This window comes from Didymosphaeria variabile, assembly GCF_027946475.1.
Source record: "Didymosphaeria variabile strain IMI 356815 chromosome Unknown scaffold_1, whole genome shotgun sequence".
NCBI classification, from domain to species: domain Eukaryota; kingdom Fungi; phylum Ascomycota; class Dothideomycetes; order Pleosporales; family Didymosphaeriaceae; genus Didymosphaeria; species Didymosphaeria variabile.
Genome location: NW_026611620.1, coordinates 3,843,602 through 3,862,791, shown reverse-complemented (window position 1 = coordinate 3,862,791; position 19,190 = coordinate 3,843,602). Strand labels below are relative to the sequence as shown.

The 19,190-nt window shown below is 52.3% G+C and overlaps 5 protein-coding genes across 5 annotated transcripts; 2 read left to right on the top strand and 3 right to left on the bottom strand.

Annotated features, from left to right (window-relative positions):
- Positions 1-299: 299 nt before the first annotated feature.
- On the bottom strand, positions 300-845 carry N0V89_001233 (uncharacterized protein; the record flags this gene model as incomplete). The annotated part of the gene is made up of 1 exon (XM_056210047.1): positions 300-845. One exon carries the CDS (start codon positions 843-845, stop codon positions 300-302), a length of 546 nt encoding a protein of 181 aa, XP_056076869.1.
- A 1,115-nt stretch (positions 846-1,960) lies between these two features.
- On the bottom strand, positions 1,961-3,134 carry N0V89_001232 (uncharacterized protein; the record flags this gene model as incomplete). Its single annotated transcript, XM_056210046.1, has 2 exons — positions 1,961-2,402; positions 2,458-3,134. 2 exons carry the CDS (start codon positions 3,132-3,134, stop codon positions 1,961-1,963), a joined length of 1,119 nt encoding a protein of 372 aa, XP_056076868.1.
- Positions 3,135-5,728: 2,594 nt separating this feature from the next.
- On the top strand, positions 5,729-7,477 carry N0V89_001231 (uncharacterized protein; the record flags this gene model as incomplete). The annotated part of the gene is made up of 6 exons (XM_056210045.1): positions 5,729-5,795; positions 6,115-6,543; positions 6,596-6,767; positions 6,824-6,934; positions 6,996-7,260; positions 7,313-7,477. The coding sequence occupies 6 exons, from the start codon at positions 5,729-5,731 to the stop codon at positions 7,475-7,477; spliced, it is 1,209 nt and encodes a 402-aa protein (XP_056076867.1).
- A 294-nt stretch (positions 7,478-7,771) lies between these two features.
- Positions 7,772-9,212, bottom strand: N0V89_001230 (uncharacterized protein; the record flags this gene model as incomplete). Its single annotated transcript, XM_056210044.1, has 4 exons — positions 7,772-7,968; positions 8,102-8,204; positions 8,289-8,419; positions 8,525-9,212. The coding sequence occupies 4 exons, from the start codon at positions 9,210-9,212 to the stop codon at positions 7,772-7,774; spliced, it is 1,119 nt and encodes a 372-aa protein (XP_056076866.1).
- A 690-nt stretch (positions 9,213-9,902) lies between these two features.
- On the top strand, positions 9,903-15,184 carry TOP2 (DNA topoisomerase 2; the record flags this gene model as incomplete). The annotated part of the gene is made up of 6 exons (XM_056210043.1): positions 9,903-10,361; positions 10,411-11,019; positions 11,061-11,976; positions 12,044-13,392; positions 13,440-13,706; positions 13,757-15,184. 6 exons carry the CDS (start codon positions 9,903-9,905, stop codon positions 15,182-15,184), a joined length of 5,028 nt encoding a protein of 1,675 aa, XP_056076865.1.
- Positions 15,185-19,190: the final 4,006 nt, after the last annotated feature.

Sequence of the window (19,190 nt, the reverse complement as noted above, 5' to 3'; positions counted from 1 at the left end):
CCCCACAAGAAAGGACATCAATTACCTGTCTAAAGGGAAACAGTTAGGACACGTTCATAAAGAGCATCGTATATGCACCCGGCGGCGCAGCAGTTCGTCACAAGCCACCACGCGGCCGAGTGTATGCATGCTCGGAGATCCGACTCGTGTGGAGGCCCCCAGGATCCGCCCTGAGAGAGCACGAAAGGTCTCTTTGAGGAGCCAGGCGAGTTCGGATTAGATCTTCAGGCTTCGGGGTCAAGCCGAAGATGTAATACGAAATCCCGACTGGCTCGCTCAAAGAGACCTTTCGTGCCCTCTCAGGGGGGTTCCTGGGGGCGTCCACACCCCGTATCTAGAAGTAGCATATTAGTTAATAGTGATAATCCACTCAAGTGCTGATAAGGGTATTTTGACATTACCACTTGCTGGTTCAGGCCGATGTGGGCCATGACGTGCCTGACGGCTGCGTCCCCTCCATCCTCGTAGACAGCACCAAGAATTGCCTCCATGGCGGTGGCCATCATCACCGTTCCTGGCATACCCTCGTGTCCTGGTGCTGCAATGATCGTGACAGCTAAGCCGAGCAAGTTGCCCAGACTTGCTAGAGATCCATTGCTGAGTGTGTCCTGGCGGATAAGTGTCCAGGCGGAAAGCGTCCGGGGATTTCCTGTAAAATCGTTGGTAAAGACGACGGAGCGTACGAACCACCAGTGCGCGAACTTACCATTCTGGTCACGGTCGTTGAACCATACTTCGCAGAGTACCTGCGTCGCTACTGCGTCGCCCAGCACAGCGAGACGCTTGTTCGCGCCGACCTGGTGGGCTTGACCATTAATCATGAGAAGACTTTGCGGGGCTGCCATTTGAAGAGACTCAGCGCAAAGCAACTTGTTTGCGAATGCATAATCAAGGATGCGCTCCACTTCAGCGAGTTTGTGATCTGCATTCATCATGTAATATAACGGCGTTTTCTTGAAAGGGGAAATCTGAATCTCTTTAATGGATGTGAGAAGATATTGTTGAGTAAAAGGGGGGAAATGGCAGACTCTTACGGTTTTGAGATACAAAGGCGGGGTTCATTCAGTCTGACGTAGCGCCGTTGCATAGCAAAGCAATCAATCCGCCGAGAATCCAATAAGTGGTAGTGAACGTGGACCAATGACGCGTGATATGGGAACAATGTTGTTCTTGAGCCATCGCATTCGTTCCATACATGCGAATGGCAGAGAGCCAACCCTGCAAAATATAACGATTAAATGAACAGCATGTCAGAGGTTCAACCGACCTTGAGAAGAACGTCTCATCTCGAGACTATGGAAGCTTCAGCACACCCTAGGATAATTCTTCGCCTCTGGTGCCAAAATACTACAGCCATAGTGGTAGGCGCATCATTGCCACGCCTGCATCTATGTTGTTGATGCGCCATTTACTCCTCGCAGCTTTGGAAGACACAGCTTTTTGTTACACACTGGAAAACTAATTGGAAAGATATGTTTCCGCTCTTCGCTTGGGGGAAAACAATGATCACCCAGACCAAATATCTCAATGTGGTGACCTTGGCCCCGAAACATTCTTAGCGCCCGTCTCGTATACGGCCGGCTAGCTTAGCTGCCGCAAGGTGTAAACTCAATTCCGACCGCAACCTCATGCGTACACACTGCGATGTTGGGTGGTGTAGAATGTTGGGTACCGAAGTGCGTGCGAGACCATGCGTGCGAGACCATGCAGGCGCTTGGCAGGGTGAGGGAGGCCGACGTCACGGTCACAGAGTGTCGCATACGCAAGTGCATTAGTTGGAGGACAAGATACGTAGAAGATGGGGATGCAAGGTGCCTTGCACAGATTTTCATGGAATTGCACGGGGTATTCTTTGAACTTTCTGCTTGTGCGTATCGCCTTCTGCCTTTGCTGCCAAACGCCAATTCGCGATTGCCCCCTCCAGAGATACAACAACGCCGGATATGGAAAGAGAGAGCAATCACCCCCAGATTCTCCCTTCGGCGAACGGCAGTCCAGCCGATCGATTATACCTTGGCGTCAATAAATTCCATCGCTCATTGCCCGCAGCTTGAAACTCCAGCCCCTTCGCATACAACTTTACCGCCTCGCTATCGCACTGCTTCGTTACCTCCTCTAGAAGCACAAAGTGCTGGTGTTCAAGCTCCCTTGACGTCTCCCACATGACGCGCATAGCGCTATGCTCGTTGAGGCCACACGCAGTCATTACGATGGGGACCGCCGAGCATAGCTGTCCAAGCGCGAAGCCCTTGCCTGCGGCGAGGACTTCCTTTTCGTAGGATGCGATGTCGTTAACAAGTGTGACGTGGCGCATGACGTTCATTTCGAGGGGTTGCACGAGGGCAAGCTCGGCGGGCTTCATGTGAAGGCCCATAGAGAAGCACATGACGCCTGACATGAAGCTGTGGAACGCAAGTCAGCATCTTCAAAGCAGAGCTGAAAGGCATGGTGGCTTACCCTTTGCCGAGATCCGCATGTCGATATTCAAAGTAATCCTTCAAGCTTTTCGGTTTCGACCGGTCTGCATCCGTCTGCGCCTCGAAGAAGTCAATTGTGTACCCAAGCAGCATATCCGCAAGTGCCTTGTCGATGGCTCGGAACTCCTCAAAAAGGTCGTACATGATCCACTGCGCGGGCTTCTCGCGGTCGGGAAGTCGTTCGCCACGGGAGCACGCGATGACGACGGTGTTGTGCGCCTTTCCCTCTTCTACGGACATGCGATCCAGCATGTCGTCGATCAGGAAGCCGGTCGTTAGAAACTTACACACGCCGACCATGCGGTCGTCTAGGCCCATGGGGCACAAAATGCAATTGAACCATGCGTAGCCCTCATCACAGAAGCGCTTTCTGTGCTTGTCGGACGGGAATGGCCAGTGCTTCAGGAAGAAAGCGTGGCATTCTTCGACGATTTGCCTGGTGTTTGGGTGTAATTTGGCTTCTAAGATGGTGGGTCGTATGTCCCGAGGCAGGTACGGGAGATCTGTTGGCGCGGGTGGTGGTATCGTGGAGCCGTCTGTGCTGGTGAGGACAGGCCCATCTGTGACTTCTGCGACGGGAACGGGCTGTCCCGTGGGAAGGATGTCCCGAAAACGGCGGACTAGCTGTGAATATAAGGGGGTTTCTAACAAAGGCATGGCTGAAGGTGTGAAAGCTTATGTGGATGCTCAGAGTCAGAGGAGCGGATATTCAACTGGTGGGACCGCGGGAGAAGGATTGCTAGGGAAGCGGTCAGGAACAACCTCGTTATATGACACGTTCAGAGGAAGAGTTGAGGATTGGACTTGCGCAGGAGCAGAGATCTCCCTCCCATGACCATACTTGTACATGGTACATGGGATCAAAGCGCTCTTGAGAACGCGCGATGTCCCTTTGTGGAGAAGTCTACGAGGGTGGGGATGCGGCGTGGGCATTCGCCCAGAGATCTTGATAGTAGTTCCCCCTGTACCTGTTCCAGTGCAAAGTCTGTGCAGACAGCCAGCAACAGAAGCTGGCACATTTCCATCATCCCGCGTCAAGCTACCGACATCAGGCGATACTTGCTACGGAGGTACTGCCATCGAGGGAACATTTCTGGTCGACGGAAATTGGAGCGATTTCGCAGCATTGTCAGTCCAGACCAGTTTCAATCGCCTAACTGCCAGACGAGGCGGCGTAGGAGAAAATTGGATCCTACGTACAGAGTAGACGCCGACGTGCGGCACCTGGGTTAGGCGCGCGGATCCTAACGGGCCGCACTTTACCATTCATTCCTCTCATTGGCGTGAAGGAAAGCTTGGACGATACTTGGCACAGCAAGATACGAGACAACTGGGAAGTCCCACTCTCGGTCAAATTCTTGTTCTTCTGATATCCTCTCTTGACCACTATCTCAGGCGTAGATTGTATTCGCAGTGATCGCCACAATGTCGCGACCCATATTTATCGAAATGCTAGTCATCTACCCTGCTCTTTAGGAAGAGTTTAAAGTGGAGTGACCATGAAGATGGCGTCTTCCCGTCTGAGCTCCACCGGCTCCCGCGGCTCGTATGGTCGTCTCATGCTCCGTGAACACAATGGCGTGAGGCATACAAACTGCGACAACGTCAGGATACGAGGGTACTGTCAAATAGGGTTGATGGTATCTGTCACTATGCGTGGAGAAAGCGTCCACCTGCGCGAAACGCGCTTCTTCCGGCGGATACCACGCGTGTGACACGTGTATCAGGGTAACAAGATCCTTGATAAACTACACAGTAACTCGTATGGCGCGTTTGATGTCGGTAACCACTTGCGTCAACGTCGACTGCATCTGTAATCGCATGTACGGCTCGGTAGGAACTTGGAGTCCGCTGGAGTGGGCGGAGTGCATGCCAAAAGGCACTAAAACGTTGGTCGGCGTAATATTGGCACCGAGATCATGCAAGAATGATCGAAAATGGCAGTGGACGTGGAGTCATGTATCTTACGACCTATGTCTGCGTCCATACAAACACACTGGCAGAGGCAACCGGTCTAACCAATAGTCAAAGGTTACCTCCGGGCGGTAGCGAACCTAACGGGAGAGTTGCCGTGTTTCTGGTACGTCTTCATAATATCCTCCCCATGGTGGGACATTGTGGATACTGCGGTAAGGTTCCTGAATCGTGGGTCGTTGACCGCAGTTGAGGCACGTGCTCGACCACAGACTGCAGTGCACATCAATTTCCTAAATGATGCTGTGTCAACCAATTTACTGGACTTGAGGGCCGAAGACAATCTCTACACGTGCTCACTCGAGCATCCCGTGTGCGTGGGTAGGTTTCGTTACAGCAGAAGTATACTGGCGCGGACTGCAGCTAACCGAAACGTGGAGGGATTTACTCGCAAGCGAGCGGAAGGCGCGTACTGTCCGATGGTTACGAGTTTTACATAGACGATGCACACCTCCTGGACATGTTCGGCTGCGGTATGCTGCTTCCGCAGGCGACGCGGTTCGGCCACCCTAGCCAAGTTCAGCTGCATACGTTCATTCCGGCATTTTGATAATTGGTGACGATCCTTGCCGGCGCGAAATACCAGCCTTGACAGGGTTTCCTTTCGACGACCCAAGGGAAGGATTGAGATAGGATTCTTTTCGATGCATTGTTTGCAGCGCCTGAGCTGCATTAGGTGAAAATTTTATCCTTCTCGCGCTTGGGGCCTGAGGATTATCGGGCGATGCCTACTACGGTACAAGTCGAAGGTGGCACATCCTGGCTGAGCACGTTCCATATCGTATGCCCGTTATTGTGGGGTTCTCTTCAAGGGTCCGGGTCCTGCCGCAAGCCCCAGACATTTGCGTCGTACGGCATCTCCGTGAGCTTGGCCAGCGTCGCTACACGCGTCAAAGCCACGCAAAGTACACGTGGAGTAAAAGATAAGCGCGCTTGACGTGGGTGGTAGGGTATAGTGAGTTTTGCAGAGATGTCCACTTCTCCCGGTGCCAGGGGGCTACATGCAGGCCTGTGGCGTGGTATCGACTGTACCTGCCCTCGGTGTCTGGTGCTCCATTCCTAGACCCCAGGTCCCGCTATTAGCGTGAGAAGCTCGAACTTTTCACTGCGGCCCGCTGCGGCAAGTTTATGCTGGCGTGAAATTGGCTGGTGCTCTCTTCCCAGCTTTTCAGAGTGCACGATTTCGGCCCTTTTCACATTGCCGTCCCCTCTTTCAAGATTGTCTTGTAATTGACTGAGGTTTCCCTTCGCCGGCATTTCGAACCAGATAGGACACCATGGATGTGCCACAAAACGTCTCAGCGCAATGGCACGATGAAAGCCTGCAAGCCGGAGGTCCAAGCGGTGCTTTGGTGTTGCGCGCTGTCATAGCTTTGGTAATTACTCACTGTGCTTGAGATCTACATTACACAGTTGCTGACTCGTGAACAGTTTGTTGCCTCTGGTATCGGTCAGGTCGTGTACAATCTTTATTTCCATCCGCTCAAAGATGTCCCTGGGCCATTGTTGGCAAAAGCAACGTTATTATGGCGTTTCCGGTATTGTATGGGCGGCCACTGGCAGTAAGTATGATCTGGGTGTATACATATAAACCACGCTGACCTCGTTCTTCTCTCTCCAGCCTCCATATCGAGAAGGCGCATAAACGCTACGGTGTGTACAGCTCTTGACCGAATCTGCTCGGAAGCTGACGGAAAACCAGGAGATGTGATACGCGTGAGCCCCAACGAGCTCTCCTTTGCCAGCGTCAGTGCTTGGAAATCCGTTTACGGCGTCCAGAAGGGCGCACCTATCACCAAGAACGAGTTCTGGGACATGATAGGTCTTGGCTTCGACGAAGGATCCATCGGCTCAGAGCGAGACTACCATCTTGCGGCTCAGAAGCGCGACTTGTTCGCGGACGCTTTGTCCAATCGAAACTTGGTACAACAAGAGCCGATCATGCAGCAGTTTGTCAGTCTATTCGTGGATAAGATTGGGAAGCTGGGCGATACTGAAGGGGGGATGGACATGGGCCAGTGGTTTCTGTACTTCGGCTTCGATCTAGGGACGAAGATGGCTTTTGGAGAATCGTTCGCATGTCTTGTGAGAGGTTCGTGTGCCGTACCGGAAAGCCTAGAGTTACAACTAACGACTCGCTACAGAGAGTGCACACGAATGGCTCACCCTTGTTTTGCCTCTTTTCTTCATAATCAACATCGCAGACAACTTCAGGCGACTTCCTTTGGTCGTACCAATACTCAAGTTGATCCCGATGAAATGGTTACAGGGTGTCCGCGGAAAAATCGTCAAGTACTCCAAAGACCAGACTGCAAAGTGGGTAGTGGCGTCTTGATGGACTAAACGAGACGTTGATCTAACCATTGAGACAGACGCCTGAAAAGATCTGGACCGCAGAATGATTTCTTCGACAACTGTGTCGAGAAAGTTCACAAAGGCGATGTGACTGAAGAGGAAATGGCGTCCCACTTGTTCACTTTCAGGTACGTATACCTTCAGTCGAGATTTTTCGATGAATTTGCAAATTTCCTAACGCATCTTTAGTGTTGCAGCAGGGGAGACCCAAGCAACGTCTATGACTGGTATCCTGTACTACTTGCTCAGAGATCCGGAAAAGCGTGACGAGCTTCAGCGCGAAGTTCGAGGGGCTTTCAAGTCCACTCACGATATGGACGTTGCCTCGCTTCTCAAGCTACCGTACCTTCAGGCGGTGCTAAAGGAAGGCATGAGGATACATCCCGCAGTGCCGCAGGGTCTGCCGCGTGTCTCGCCTGGAACAATGATTGAGGGTATTTATGTCCCTCAAGGAGTATGCCAGAACCGTCCCTCGATTCTTCTTGCTCATTGCTAACACTTGTCAGACTGAAGTGTACGTGTCTGCGTGGTCACCGAGTCATGATGAGCGCTATTTTCATGACCCGTACGCTTTCAAACCGGAGCGCTGGATCGATCCAGATTGCCGGGATGTCAAGGACGCAAGCCAACCGTTCGGACTCGGGCCTAGAGTCTGCCCAGGAAAGCGGTAAGTGGGTTGCAATAATTTTGGACAACGCTAATATTTGTAGTCTCGCGTTTTCCCAGATGTCTCTGCAACTGGCGAAGATGATTTACACGTATGACATGGAGCTTCTCGAGAGCAGTCGAGACTGGATATCTGGCTGCAGGGTGCACTACTTTTGGTGGATGCCACCCCTGAATGTGCGCTTCCGGCCGCGGGGGAGCGTTGCTACGTGAGCCACACCTCGTGCGTTGCTTCATATCCATGGTGGCGGCTGGAACGATTGCTCCAAATTACATCTTGGTCCATGCAGCATACAAATTCAATGACATGTAGCATTGCCTTGCACCATGCTCAACACACTTTCGTGGAGGTCCAAAGCAGCAATGGGTGCCTCTTGTGATACGGTTAGCCAATGGTCCACTGTGTCCTGGCCCTTGTAAGTGATCAGCATCACCATGCCAAAATCGTCCAGCTCGTGGCCGCTTCCGTAGCTGATGACATGATCGAAGTTCATGCCTATGTTGGAAGTACAAGATTAGCTGCGATTTTCTTCGAGTATTTTTGCAAGGCTGTTCATAACTGAAGGCACGAGTATGGCTGTGGTAGTTACAGACGGTCACCATCGGGGATTACGAAAGCATGCACATACCCGGGGTCCAGAAGGGATCATGATTCTCCTTGACTCGCTGCCACTCAAGCGGACCAGTAGCGTCCCAGAGTTTTCGTTGGGCCGTAAAAGAATGTGCAGAAACCTGTTGACCTCGTGTGCAGTAGCCGTGTTTGACAAGTGCATAGATCCCAGACAAGAAGACGCTCATAGTGCTAGTACGTCTTACGGACTCGGAGAAGATCCACGATCGCCAGGATGGTGCAGTATCGGTGGTGTAGCTTCGGTCTGTAGTCGTGATTCTGTTGAGTTTATTGGTCCACGCCTCTAGCACTGATTCTGCTCTCTCAGCTTGTGTGCCTGAACGCGTATGAACAAGTTAGCGACTGTCTATGTGACCAGGCAAATGCAACGCAACACAAGCTATCCATAAGATAGCCAGCCTTTTGCTTGGAGTCAACGTACGCTGACGTATATCACCATCAAACAGTCTGATGAACTGGAAGATGAGTAACGCTTGCACAGCAGCTAACAGCTCGAGCGAGGTCCAGGACCCCTGGTCCGGTGATCGCAACAGCTCGTTCGCTTTCGACTCTATGACGCTGAAGGCAACAAATGCGTTCTGGTCAGTCTTGGTTGAGTAGATGGCACAGGCAGCATATGCATCTTGGAGCGCCTTTGGCATGTCATTCGTATACAACCGCGGATGGATGAAGGGTGCTTTCCCCTCTTTGACCCACTTCTCAGGCCATGTTTTGAAGCGGTGAAGGGCGGCTTCCATCTCTGTACGTGCCAATGCTGATCGATTTGGCGCATCGACGCTCTCAACACCCAGTGGAGCGAGTCTCGACAAGTGCTGGATATCGGATGCAGAGCTGCCAGAATAGTTTGCGGATGCTGCGGAGGCGACCTCGAGCTGTGGCTGTAGCGCTCCTTCCCATGGCAGGGAATCAGGGTCGTGCAAGAAATCGTCCAACCAAGGAAAGTCGAGTTCTGGTATTGGCAGTTCTGCAACCACCATCTTGCTAGGATAGGCACATGTAATGTCCTTCTTCGCACATCGACTGCATTTGGGTAGCTCCATGCCGCACTTCCGCTTCGCCTTCACGCATTCGTTGCATGACTTGCGCTTTGAGAGGGGAGTCGCCGTCATGATGTGTTGGAACCATGAGTCTGTCAAGAAAGATGTGCTGATAAACAACCGGCACCGGAGACGGCAAGAACGATGCGCGCGTGCTTACCAATGTTTCATAACGCTAACCGCTTCGGGCGCCATGTTTCTATCCGCATCAACACTCATCGAGTGCAGAGATGAGTAGATTTGGATGTCTATATTGATCGTGTTCGTAGTGCAAGTGCCAAAGCCCCGCGATGCCAGAATAAGCTTCAAAGCTGCTAATTATTTGCTTCAAACTCAGTGCTAGCTTGATGGCGTTGGAGCTGTACACAGGTAATACTACGCAAACAATTGCATCCGCTCTATAGGACCTACCAATTGACTCGGCTCACCTTCATCACTCATCACCCATCGCTCATCGCTCTCGCTCATCAGTCGCAGGTGGGAGATTGCAGTGAGGTGAGAGGGATGGGATCGAGCACGCCTCCTCGAAGGGTTAGGCGCTGAAGTTAGCGCGGACCCTAGCGCGCAATGATTCGTTCGTCGCGGCAACAACACGAACCAAAACACAGGAGCGCGATCAAAACACGCCCGCAGCGTCCGCCTCTCCACCACGTTGCTCCCTTCTCGCTGCTTCGCCTGCCACGTCTCTTGCTGGCCTGGGCGCAAACGTTGTTTTCTTTACCTTTCTTGTCCTGAGGGACTTTTTCTTTGACCTTTGCCACGATGGACGACTCGCTGCTCCAATCGGACTTTGACGACGGCGCCAGCTCTGACTTCGCACCGCCTGCCAAACCTACAAAGACTACCAAAGCGAAGCCTGCAGCACCCAAGAAGGCCGCCGGGCCCGCAAAGTCCCGAGGACGACCGCCAAAAGACCCCTCCGCTCCACCCAAAACAAAAGCGCCTGCGAAGGCCAAGGCAGCGCCAAAGAAGAAGCGCAAAGATGATTCCGCTGACGAAAACTCGGACATAGACGTCCACGACGATGCTCTCGATGATGAAGACGACTCGCTACTCGCCGACACACCTCCAAAGCAGAAGAAGGCTCCCGCACCGAAGAAGTCGAGCGGCAAGCCCCTCGCAAGCATTGCCAACGAGAGCTTCGACATGATGGACGGAATAGACGATTCGGCGCCTAGTGGCAAGGCAAAAGCCGGTGGCGCGAGTAGCAAATACCAGATGGTGACTTCTGCTCCCACTATTGCGCTGCTAAAAACTAACAATGCTGCAGCTTACGCATCTGCAACACATCATGGCAAGACCGGACACGTACATCGGCTCCGTCGAGCGAACCTCGGACAAGATGTGGGTGTACAACTCGACGACCGAGGCCATGGAGTTCCGCGAAGTTTCCTACGTGCCTGGTCTCTACAAGATCTTCGACGAAATTCTCGTAAACGCGGCCGACAACAAGCAGAACGATAAGAACATGAGCGAGATCCGGGTGACACTGGATCGCGAATCCGGTGAAATCTCAGTAAGAAACGATGGAAAGGGTATCCCGATCGAGATTCACAAGGAGCACGGCATCTACGTGCCCGAGATGATTTTTGGTCACTTGCTGACTTCATCCAACTACGATGATAACCAGGCGAAGGTCACGGGCGGTCGCAACGGTTACGGTGCCAAACTTTGCAACGTCTTCAGTAAAGAATTCAACCTAGAGACGGTTGACTCAAAACAGAAGAAGAAATATAGGCAGACGTGGACGGAGAACATGAGCAAGATGGGCAAAGCCAAGATCACCGACATCAAGACGGACGACTATACCAAGGTCTCTTACAAAGCCGACTTCGAGAAGTTTGGCATGGAAGGTATTGACGACGACTTCGAAGCTCTCGTCAAACGCCGGACGTACGACATGGCTGGCACTCTTCGTAGCGTCAAGAGGTGTACCTTAACGGCGATCGCGTTAAGGTTACCAGTTTCTCCAAGTACATGGAGATGTACACCAAGGCCATTCGCCTTGAACAGGGCAAGTCCGAGGAAGACAAAGACGTGATTATTACAGACCGCCACGACCGCTGGGATATCGGTTTTGCCGTCTCAGATGGAGCTTTCAATCAAGTGTCATTCGTGAATTCGATTGCCACGGCATCGGGTGGTACACACGTCAACTACATTGCCGACCAGATCGTCGAGAAGTTGCTTGCAATCGTCAACAAGAAGAATAAGGGTGGCGTCAAGCTCAAGCCAGCTCAGATCAAGAACCACATATTCCTCTTCGTCAATTGTTCGATCGTGAACCCCGCCTTCACGTCGCAAACGAAAGAGCAGCTCACGACAAAAGCGAGCCAGTTTGGCAGTAAACCTATTTTGAGCGACAAATTTCTGAAGGCAATCGAGAAGACCGAGGTTATCCAGAATATCATGCATTTCGCTCAGCAGAAAGCCGATCAACTGCTGAAGAAGACTGATGGCAACAAGCGAAGTCGCATGAGCAACTCCAAGCTCACTGATGCGAACAGAGCAGGCACCAAGGATGGTCACTTGTGCACTCTCATCTTGACTGAAGGTGACTCCGCTGCCCTTCTCGCCTTGGCTGGACGTGCGGTGGTCGATCCTGACTATTTCGGCGTTTTTCCCCTTCGTGGTAAACTTCTCAATGTTCGCGACGCTTCCATCGACCAGATCTCTAAAAACCAAGAAATACAGAACATCAAGAAGTTCATCGGTCTTCAGCACAAGAAGGAATACACTGACACAAAGGGTCTCCGCTACGGCCACATCATGATCATGACGGATCAGGATCACGATGGTAGTCATATCAAAGGCTTGTTGATCAACTTCTTGCAATGTCAGTTTCCCTAGCTTGCTTAAAATCCCGAGTTTCCTGATGGAGTTCATCACTCCTATTGTCAAAGTGTGGAAGGGCGACCCAAAGAATCCTCGAGGACTGAAGAGCTTCTTCTCCATGCCCGAATACGAGGAGTGGAAAGAACAGCATAGGTACGAGAAGGGTTGGGATCACAAGTACTACAAGGGATTGGGTACCAGCGGTCCCGAAGACGCTCAGATCTACTTCCGCGATCTCGACACGCACATGAAGGCCTTCCATACGATGCGGGCACAAGAAGAGGAGCTCATTGAGCTTGCCTTCTCTAAGAAGAAAGCCGACGCTCGTAAGGAGTGGTTGCGGGATTTTGTTCCTGGCAACCATCTTGACCTGACTACGAAAGAGATCACTTACGACGACTTCGTCAACAAAGAGCTCATCCTGTTCAGCATGGCGGACAATATGCGATCTATTCCTTCGATTATCGATGGCTTCAAGCCCGGTCAGCGCAAGGTTCTCTACACGTGCTTTCGACGAAACCTCAAGAAGGACGTCAAAGTAGTCGATCTCGCTGGTTCCGTTTCTGGTACTACTGATTACGCTTATGGTGAGGCTTCTATGCAAGGGACCATCGTCGGTCTTGCCCAGAACTTCGTGGGATCGAACAATATCAACTGCTTAGAGCCAAGTGGCAATTTCGGATCGCGACTTCAAGGTGGCAAGGATGCTGCCTCCGCCAGGTACATCTACACCCGTCTCTCACCCTTCGCACGACGAATTTTTCATCCGCAAGACGACGCCCTCCTCAAATACGGCGAATCAGATGGAAACAAAATCGAGCCGGAGATGTACGTGCCGATTTTGCCCATGGTGCTTGTGAATGGCTCGGACGGTATCGGAACCGGATGGAGTTCTTCTATCCCGAATTATAATCCTCTTGAGATTGTGGAGAATTTAAGAATCCGCATGCGGGATGGCAGCTCGAAAGAAGACATGCAACCTATGGCTCCTTGGTTCCGCGGATTCACTGGACAAACCGAAGAGCTTCCTAACGATCGCTACAAATTCACTGGTATCATCCGAGAGACTGGCGAAAATGAGCTCGAAATCACGGAACTGCCTGTGCGGTACTGGTCCCAGGACTTCAAGGAGAAACTAGAGGACATCATCAAGGCGGAGAAGGTGCCTTCAATCATCAAAGACTACGTTGACTACAATACACCGGACAGGGTCCACTTCATCATAAAGATGGAGGACAAGCACATGCAGGCCGCCCGAGCCAAAGGTCTCGAGGATACTTTCAAGCTCTCTTCGACCGTGGCTACCACTAATTTGGTTGCCTTTGATTCGCAAGGTCGTATTCACAAGTATGCCACTGTCCTTGACATCATGGAGGAGTTCTATCACATCCGTTTGCGGTACTATGAGAAGCGCAAGGTAAGATCCCTGGTCTGCTATGCTTATCGTCATCTAATGCTCTATAGTCACACCAGCTCGAAGAGTTGAACAAGGATCTCACCAAAATGACCAACCAAGCTCGCTTTATCCAAATGATAATTGACGGCAAGCTTGTCGTATCCAAGAAGAAGAAGGCTGTTCTTGTCGAAGAGCTGAAGAAACTTGGTTTCACCCCGTTTCCCAAGGTCACGGATGCTAAGAAGGCTGGTGAGCAAGAGGACGCGCAACAAGACGATGAAGAGAACGACCGCGATGTGGCGGCTGGCGCAAGCGACTACGACTACCTGCTTGGCGTAAGTTTACTAGCTTCACTATTCACGAGACCACGTCTAACGAATTGCAGATGGCTATTTGGTCTTTAACTCAAGAACGTGTCGAGAAGCTCCAGAGGCAGATTGGTGACAAGGAGTTGGAAATCGACGCTCTTCAGAAGCTAACGCCGCGGGACCTTTGGACGCGAGACCTTGACGATTTCGTGGAGGAGTGGAACCTGCAGCTCGACGATGAAGCCAAGCGCAAGAAGAAGATAGCGAGCATGAGCCGTCGCACATCTAAGAAGCTCGGAATTGGTGCCTCCAAGGGTGGCAAGCGTAAGAAGAAGAGGGCGGGCTCCGACTCCGACTCTGACGAATTCTCCGACTACGGCCCTGCTAAGAAGAAGGCCAAGCCGAAGACTGGTGGTCTACTCAGTTATCTTAAAAAGGACCCTGATGAGCCCCAGAGACCGGAGGTGCCAAAGCCTACCGCTACGAAGCAAACTGGTATGCTGTCCTATCTCAAGAAAAGCCCACCGCCCGCAGAGGAAGATGCCATGGACGTCGACGATTCCGCGCCAGCAGCCCCTGCTGCTGCTGTTTCGAAACGTGGCCGACCTGCTGGTGCGAAGAATGTCAAGAAGCCCACGCCTGTGCCTGTCGACTCAGAGTCGGACTCTGATGTCTTCGCTGCCGTCGCTAAAGAGGCGAGCAAGAAGAAGCCTGCCGAGACTGTGACCAAGGGTCGCACTGCCCGTGGCGCGACGAAGAAAGCTACCAGCTACGCAGTTGATAAGGACAGCGACAGCGATAACATGAGCGACGACGATTTTGACGTTAGCATGATGGTGAAAACCATCGGTGCTAGCGGGAACGATCGTCCACTCTTCTCAGTTCCTACTGCTCGCCCGACTAGTGCTACAGGCGCCGCATCCAAGCTCAACGGTCGTGCTGCTGCACAGAAGCCGACACTCATCCCCGATGATGACGACTTAGATGAGACGAACTACGAGGCCCTCGCTCAAGGCTCGCCAGAGAAATACAACCAGGGTACGATGGACTCTGACATCTCGGACGACGACCTACTCCTCAGCGTGAAGAAGAAGGCACCCGTCAAAGCTATACCCAAGGCCAAAGCCAAAGCCGCCCCGAAGTCCAAGGCTCCTGCCGCATCCTCCGTGGTAGCAAAGAAGACAACACAGCTCAGCCCCGCCGCGAAGGCCTACGCGGCTCGCTTGGGCAAGAACAAGGACCTGGCATCAAATGCTAAGAAGCCTATCGCTATCGATTCGGACGAAGATGAGGATGAGCTGATGGACGACGACGCAGATGAGCTGGCCAACGATATCCTCTCCGATGACGAGGATGACGAGCCAATTGTAAAGCCCAAGTCCAAGCCTAGTGCGGCGCGTCCCGGTCGGAGGGCAGCCGCCAAGCCGGCGAAGTACGTTGTCAGTGATGACGAGGATGAGGACGAGGAGCCCAGCGAGGTGAGCTTTGACGATGACAGCGAATAGTTGCGTGATGGGTACTCAGATTGGCGTTTGAGGGATGACGATACCCGGGCTCGGTGCTGGGCGTTTGGTCGCGGATGGCTATGATCATAATGGTTTCTGGATAAGGAGCGCTTCGATGTCACATCATAGGACTGGTTTCTGAATGGCGTTCTGAGTAGCAGTTATTCTGCGAGTGAACAACAGTGTAATGTGAATATATACAATGCTTTCCCTAGCTGTACCTGGTCTTGCGTGCAAACCTTTCTGATATGCCTTGCATCTACCTGTGCGTCTCACCTTCGAGCTACTTCAGACTTCGGCTGGCTTGCTTGTCATTGCGACCGTATCCACTGTAGCGGAACTTTTTCACCTTCGCGTTGCTTGTCCCCGCCATCTTTTCAAAATACAACATACATATCACGCAATCTCGATCTGCGAGCGAGTCATCTTTCAGAGTTCTACAGCTGGAGGAATGGTGTACGTCGTGGTATAAAACTCCCAATTGTATGTATATATACTACCATGGCACTCTTCACTTCTGTTTCAACCTGGGTGTTCATGCTTAAGGTCAAGTCACAGAACGGCAGAGGTGTACACAAGCATGTTAACGTAGTGATACAGCTCGAATCTCAAGGCAAGGGACAATATCCAAGATCTTGCACACTGGCAGGATAGCGTGCGGGCGCTATGGACAGCGGGCCTGTCGCGGGAAAGAACACCCTCGGAAGCATAGAAGGAAAGCTGTTCGTGTAAGTCTGGCAGCGCGCAGCTCCGCTTCCATGCGACGAGATGTGTTGGCAGGATCATGCTTGTTAAGCTAAGCGAGGGGGAAGACAGGAAGATTAGAGAATCGCGTTGCTGCGCACAATCTAGTCCTGCGATATCTGTTCAGCATAGGCGTGTACACGACGCGTGTTTTCATGTGAACGGAGATGTTTCTTGCTGGAGTCACCAAGGACGGGCGCGAACGCCTGTTCGTGCTACTGTACTTCATGGCGCGGAGCCAGGGTGTCGGCTGACAGGTGATTGACAGATGGGTTTGTACGAGGATCGCTGGAGGTGATCCATACATCATGCGCGCCTAGACGGCACGCATCTGGTGCATAGTGCATACCCGGGCACAGATATTGGATGTGTTTACAAGCCTCACAGTAGAGGACGTGGGGCGTGTGGAACGAAGATGTAGCCTGAAAAGGAAGGGTCCAAGGTATGAGGGTAGATATTGAGATGTGTGTAGCTGGTGAAGTAGCAGTGGAGGCAAGAATAGCATAGCGGGAGGAGCGAAGTCACGGAGTGTGTGAAGGTATACATTCGTCTGCTCGCTTTCCTCCATGTGCACTCGGAACGCCAGCCGACTTCGGGCTGCTGATTTCACGCCCAACGCCGACCATGTCCTACAACATCGGAGCGGCCCGTCTCACCGTCTACGTTTCTTCTCGAACAGCCCGCAACCGGGGACCAGAACCCAACTAAAGAGCACTAAGAGTAAGTGCGCGAGCTAGGAGGATATCTCCCGTACCGGTCGTAGTAGTCGTAACGCACCCTCGACTCTAACTTCTGCCCAACATATCCTAAAGCGCCACAAAGCTTGACACTACCACGCCAGCTGTCAGTATAAACCTACGCTTCAAGCTGTGAACCGCTGCCCTCGAAACATACCCTGCATTTGTGCCCTGTGCAGCCACACACCTCACTTGTGTATCGTGCCCACAAAGCCCCGCCGCAAGAATTAACCCGTAAGGTGAAAAGTCGGCCATCGATAAAGTTCGACATCCCTGGTGCGCGTCCGGGCGGAAGCAGTGACAGGGCGGTAGGACTCAGCGGCTGCGACCAGGGCGTTATGTGTAGCGTAGCGTCCTGGTGTTATTGCCGTGCATCCTGGGGTGTAACGCAATCTGTGCGGAGATTTTGACAAGCTGGTCGTACTGCGCGCACAGGGTCTTTTGTGCCTCGATGCTGGCGTCTCGAGGGTGTTGAGTGCTGGGCCGTATGTTAGCTTTGCATGACGGATCGTCGATCTTGTTCTGCAGAAGTGCGGTGCGATGCGGTTTGATGTGGTATGGTATAGGATCGTTGGGTACATGCAGCTATCGACGGTAAGCTGAGATAGTCTGCGTACGATCATGCTATATGAGACGAATGTATTGCAGTGGTTTGCTTCCTATCGAAGAAGGTGAGTGGGTGTACTCGTCGTACAGGTTATGCCATGCGATCGAACTAAGTGCAAGACTGGCACGCTGCGGTGAATGAGCAATGCGGAGGTCTCTGTGAGCAGTAGCTGGATAGATAGCTAGCAATGGCTAGTGCGGACTAGAGAGATGACATGGAGGCTATATCCTGGGGTATCGATGAAGCTTCTGTGGTGATAACCTCCTGTCGCAGAACAGTACGCGTTCTGCGCTTGCGTTCTGAGCGACAAGGTGCACCTAACGCTCTTGGACAGGCTCCAAATGCGCTCAGCGAGCATCATGGTGGCCCTGGAAAGCTTTGCTCACAGTTGCTAGTATGTTGATGTGCCGGTCTGCGGTACGTAGGCGACACGACATCGGAAGGAAGCCATAGGTGATTTCCAGACATTGCGTGCGCTTGTGGGGAACCATGCTTCGGATGCATGCTCCAGATTTTGACAGCTCTGTTGTACGGAACAGGTAGATAGCAGTGTTGTGCGGTCGGTCGTGGACGATGCCGCCCACGGGCGCTCGACAACGTCCCTGTGCAGGGGCTGATACGATCGTCCGAAACAGAGCGAATGGAATACTGGCCAGTGTCATTGGCCGCCTATGCTGAGTTCCAGCCTCGTCTGCTGAAAGCAAAAAGCATTTCTAGACATGCAGTTCCACCATGCCATCGATGTGCATGATGATGTAGGCTCGAGCCGCTTTTCACACGATAGTCGCCGCCGAATGGGCCGTCACGAGTGGCAGTGGGGTAGTGCCACGTACACTAGGGTCAAAATGCCTGAAGGGTTTATCCGTCCTGTTCGATGGGCCCGTGTAGCCACTCTGGCATCGCGAGGATACCGACTAGCTCTTGAAGCGAGCTATCGTCGATCGATGACCGTACGCACCATCACGCCACAAGTCTTTTGATATCGCTTGTTATAGACAAGAAGGAAAACAATAGTGTTAATGGCTAGTAGTCGAGCACACTCATGTGACGTTTCTTTTCGTCGTGCCCGTCTTGCATGACGCAACCGAAGGCCCGAGACTTTCAGTGTGGCACAGAGTCAGGTGCGATAATGATCATTAAGAGCGTTGTGCTCATGACCTGTTAGATCAGTAAAGGTCAATATGCTGAAGGCTATTCGACGTGTTTCGAAACGAGCACATGCATTCACCGGACGAGGACTCATGCGATGTGTTCACCGCCGGGTCAGTGCATCGACAGCGTCACATAACTAGCTCTCTGGCCGCGCACATGACGACGTCGATGATGCCAAGGCCTCATGTTATAAGCCTCATATCGTTTGCCTTCTCCACTTGAACTTCTTTCATAGCCCATGTTCCAGTTCGCTATCATTCCGGAACTCAGTAGAAAGAGTGCTCAGAGCACTGCTCAATCACTGCTTTGCGGAGTGGAGGCAGCGAGGACTACCCGTCTGGATCCACCATGCAGTTTGATTGTTCATCTCTAGGCGGTCAGGACTGAGACATGCCGCCGCTTTTACATGCTGAGATGGCTTCCTGGTCTTTAGTCGTCGGGTGAAGGAGACCTCTCGTCTGAATTTTGCCCATTGTAGGGCTAGTACACATGCTCGCAACAAGGTGGAAATGTCGGCTTTTGGAAGTTCAGTTATCCAATGTGACCTTGCAGACGAGCCTCTCAGTATCGCGGTGACGAGCATGCTCGTGTGTCGTTCTGAATCGAGGAAGCAATCAGCCAGGGCAAGGGGCTTCGAGTACCCACCCCCGCCACTTGAGTCCCCGGAAAGTGCCTCACCGACACAATTTTGAGCCAATTAATTTTGTAGCCGCGCTCGCAATTAAGCAGCTAACCGAAAAGTGCAGATTGCAAGGGAAGAGCGACC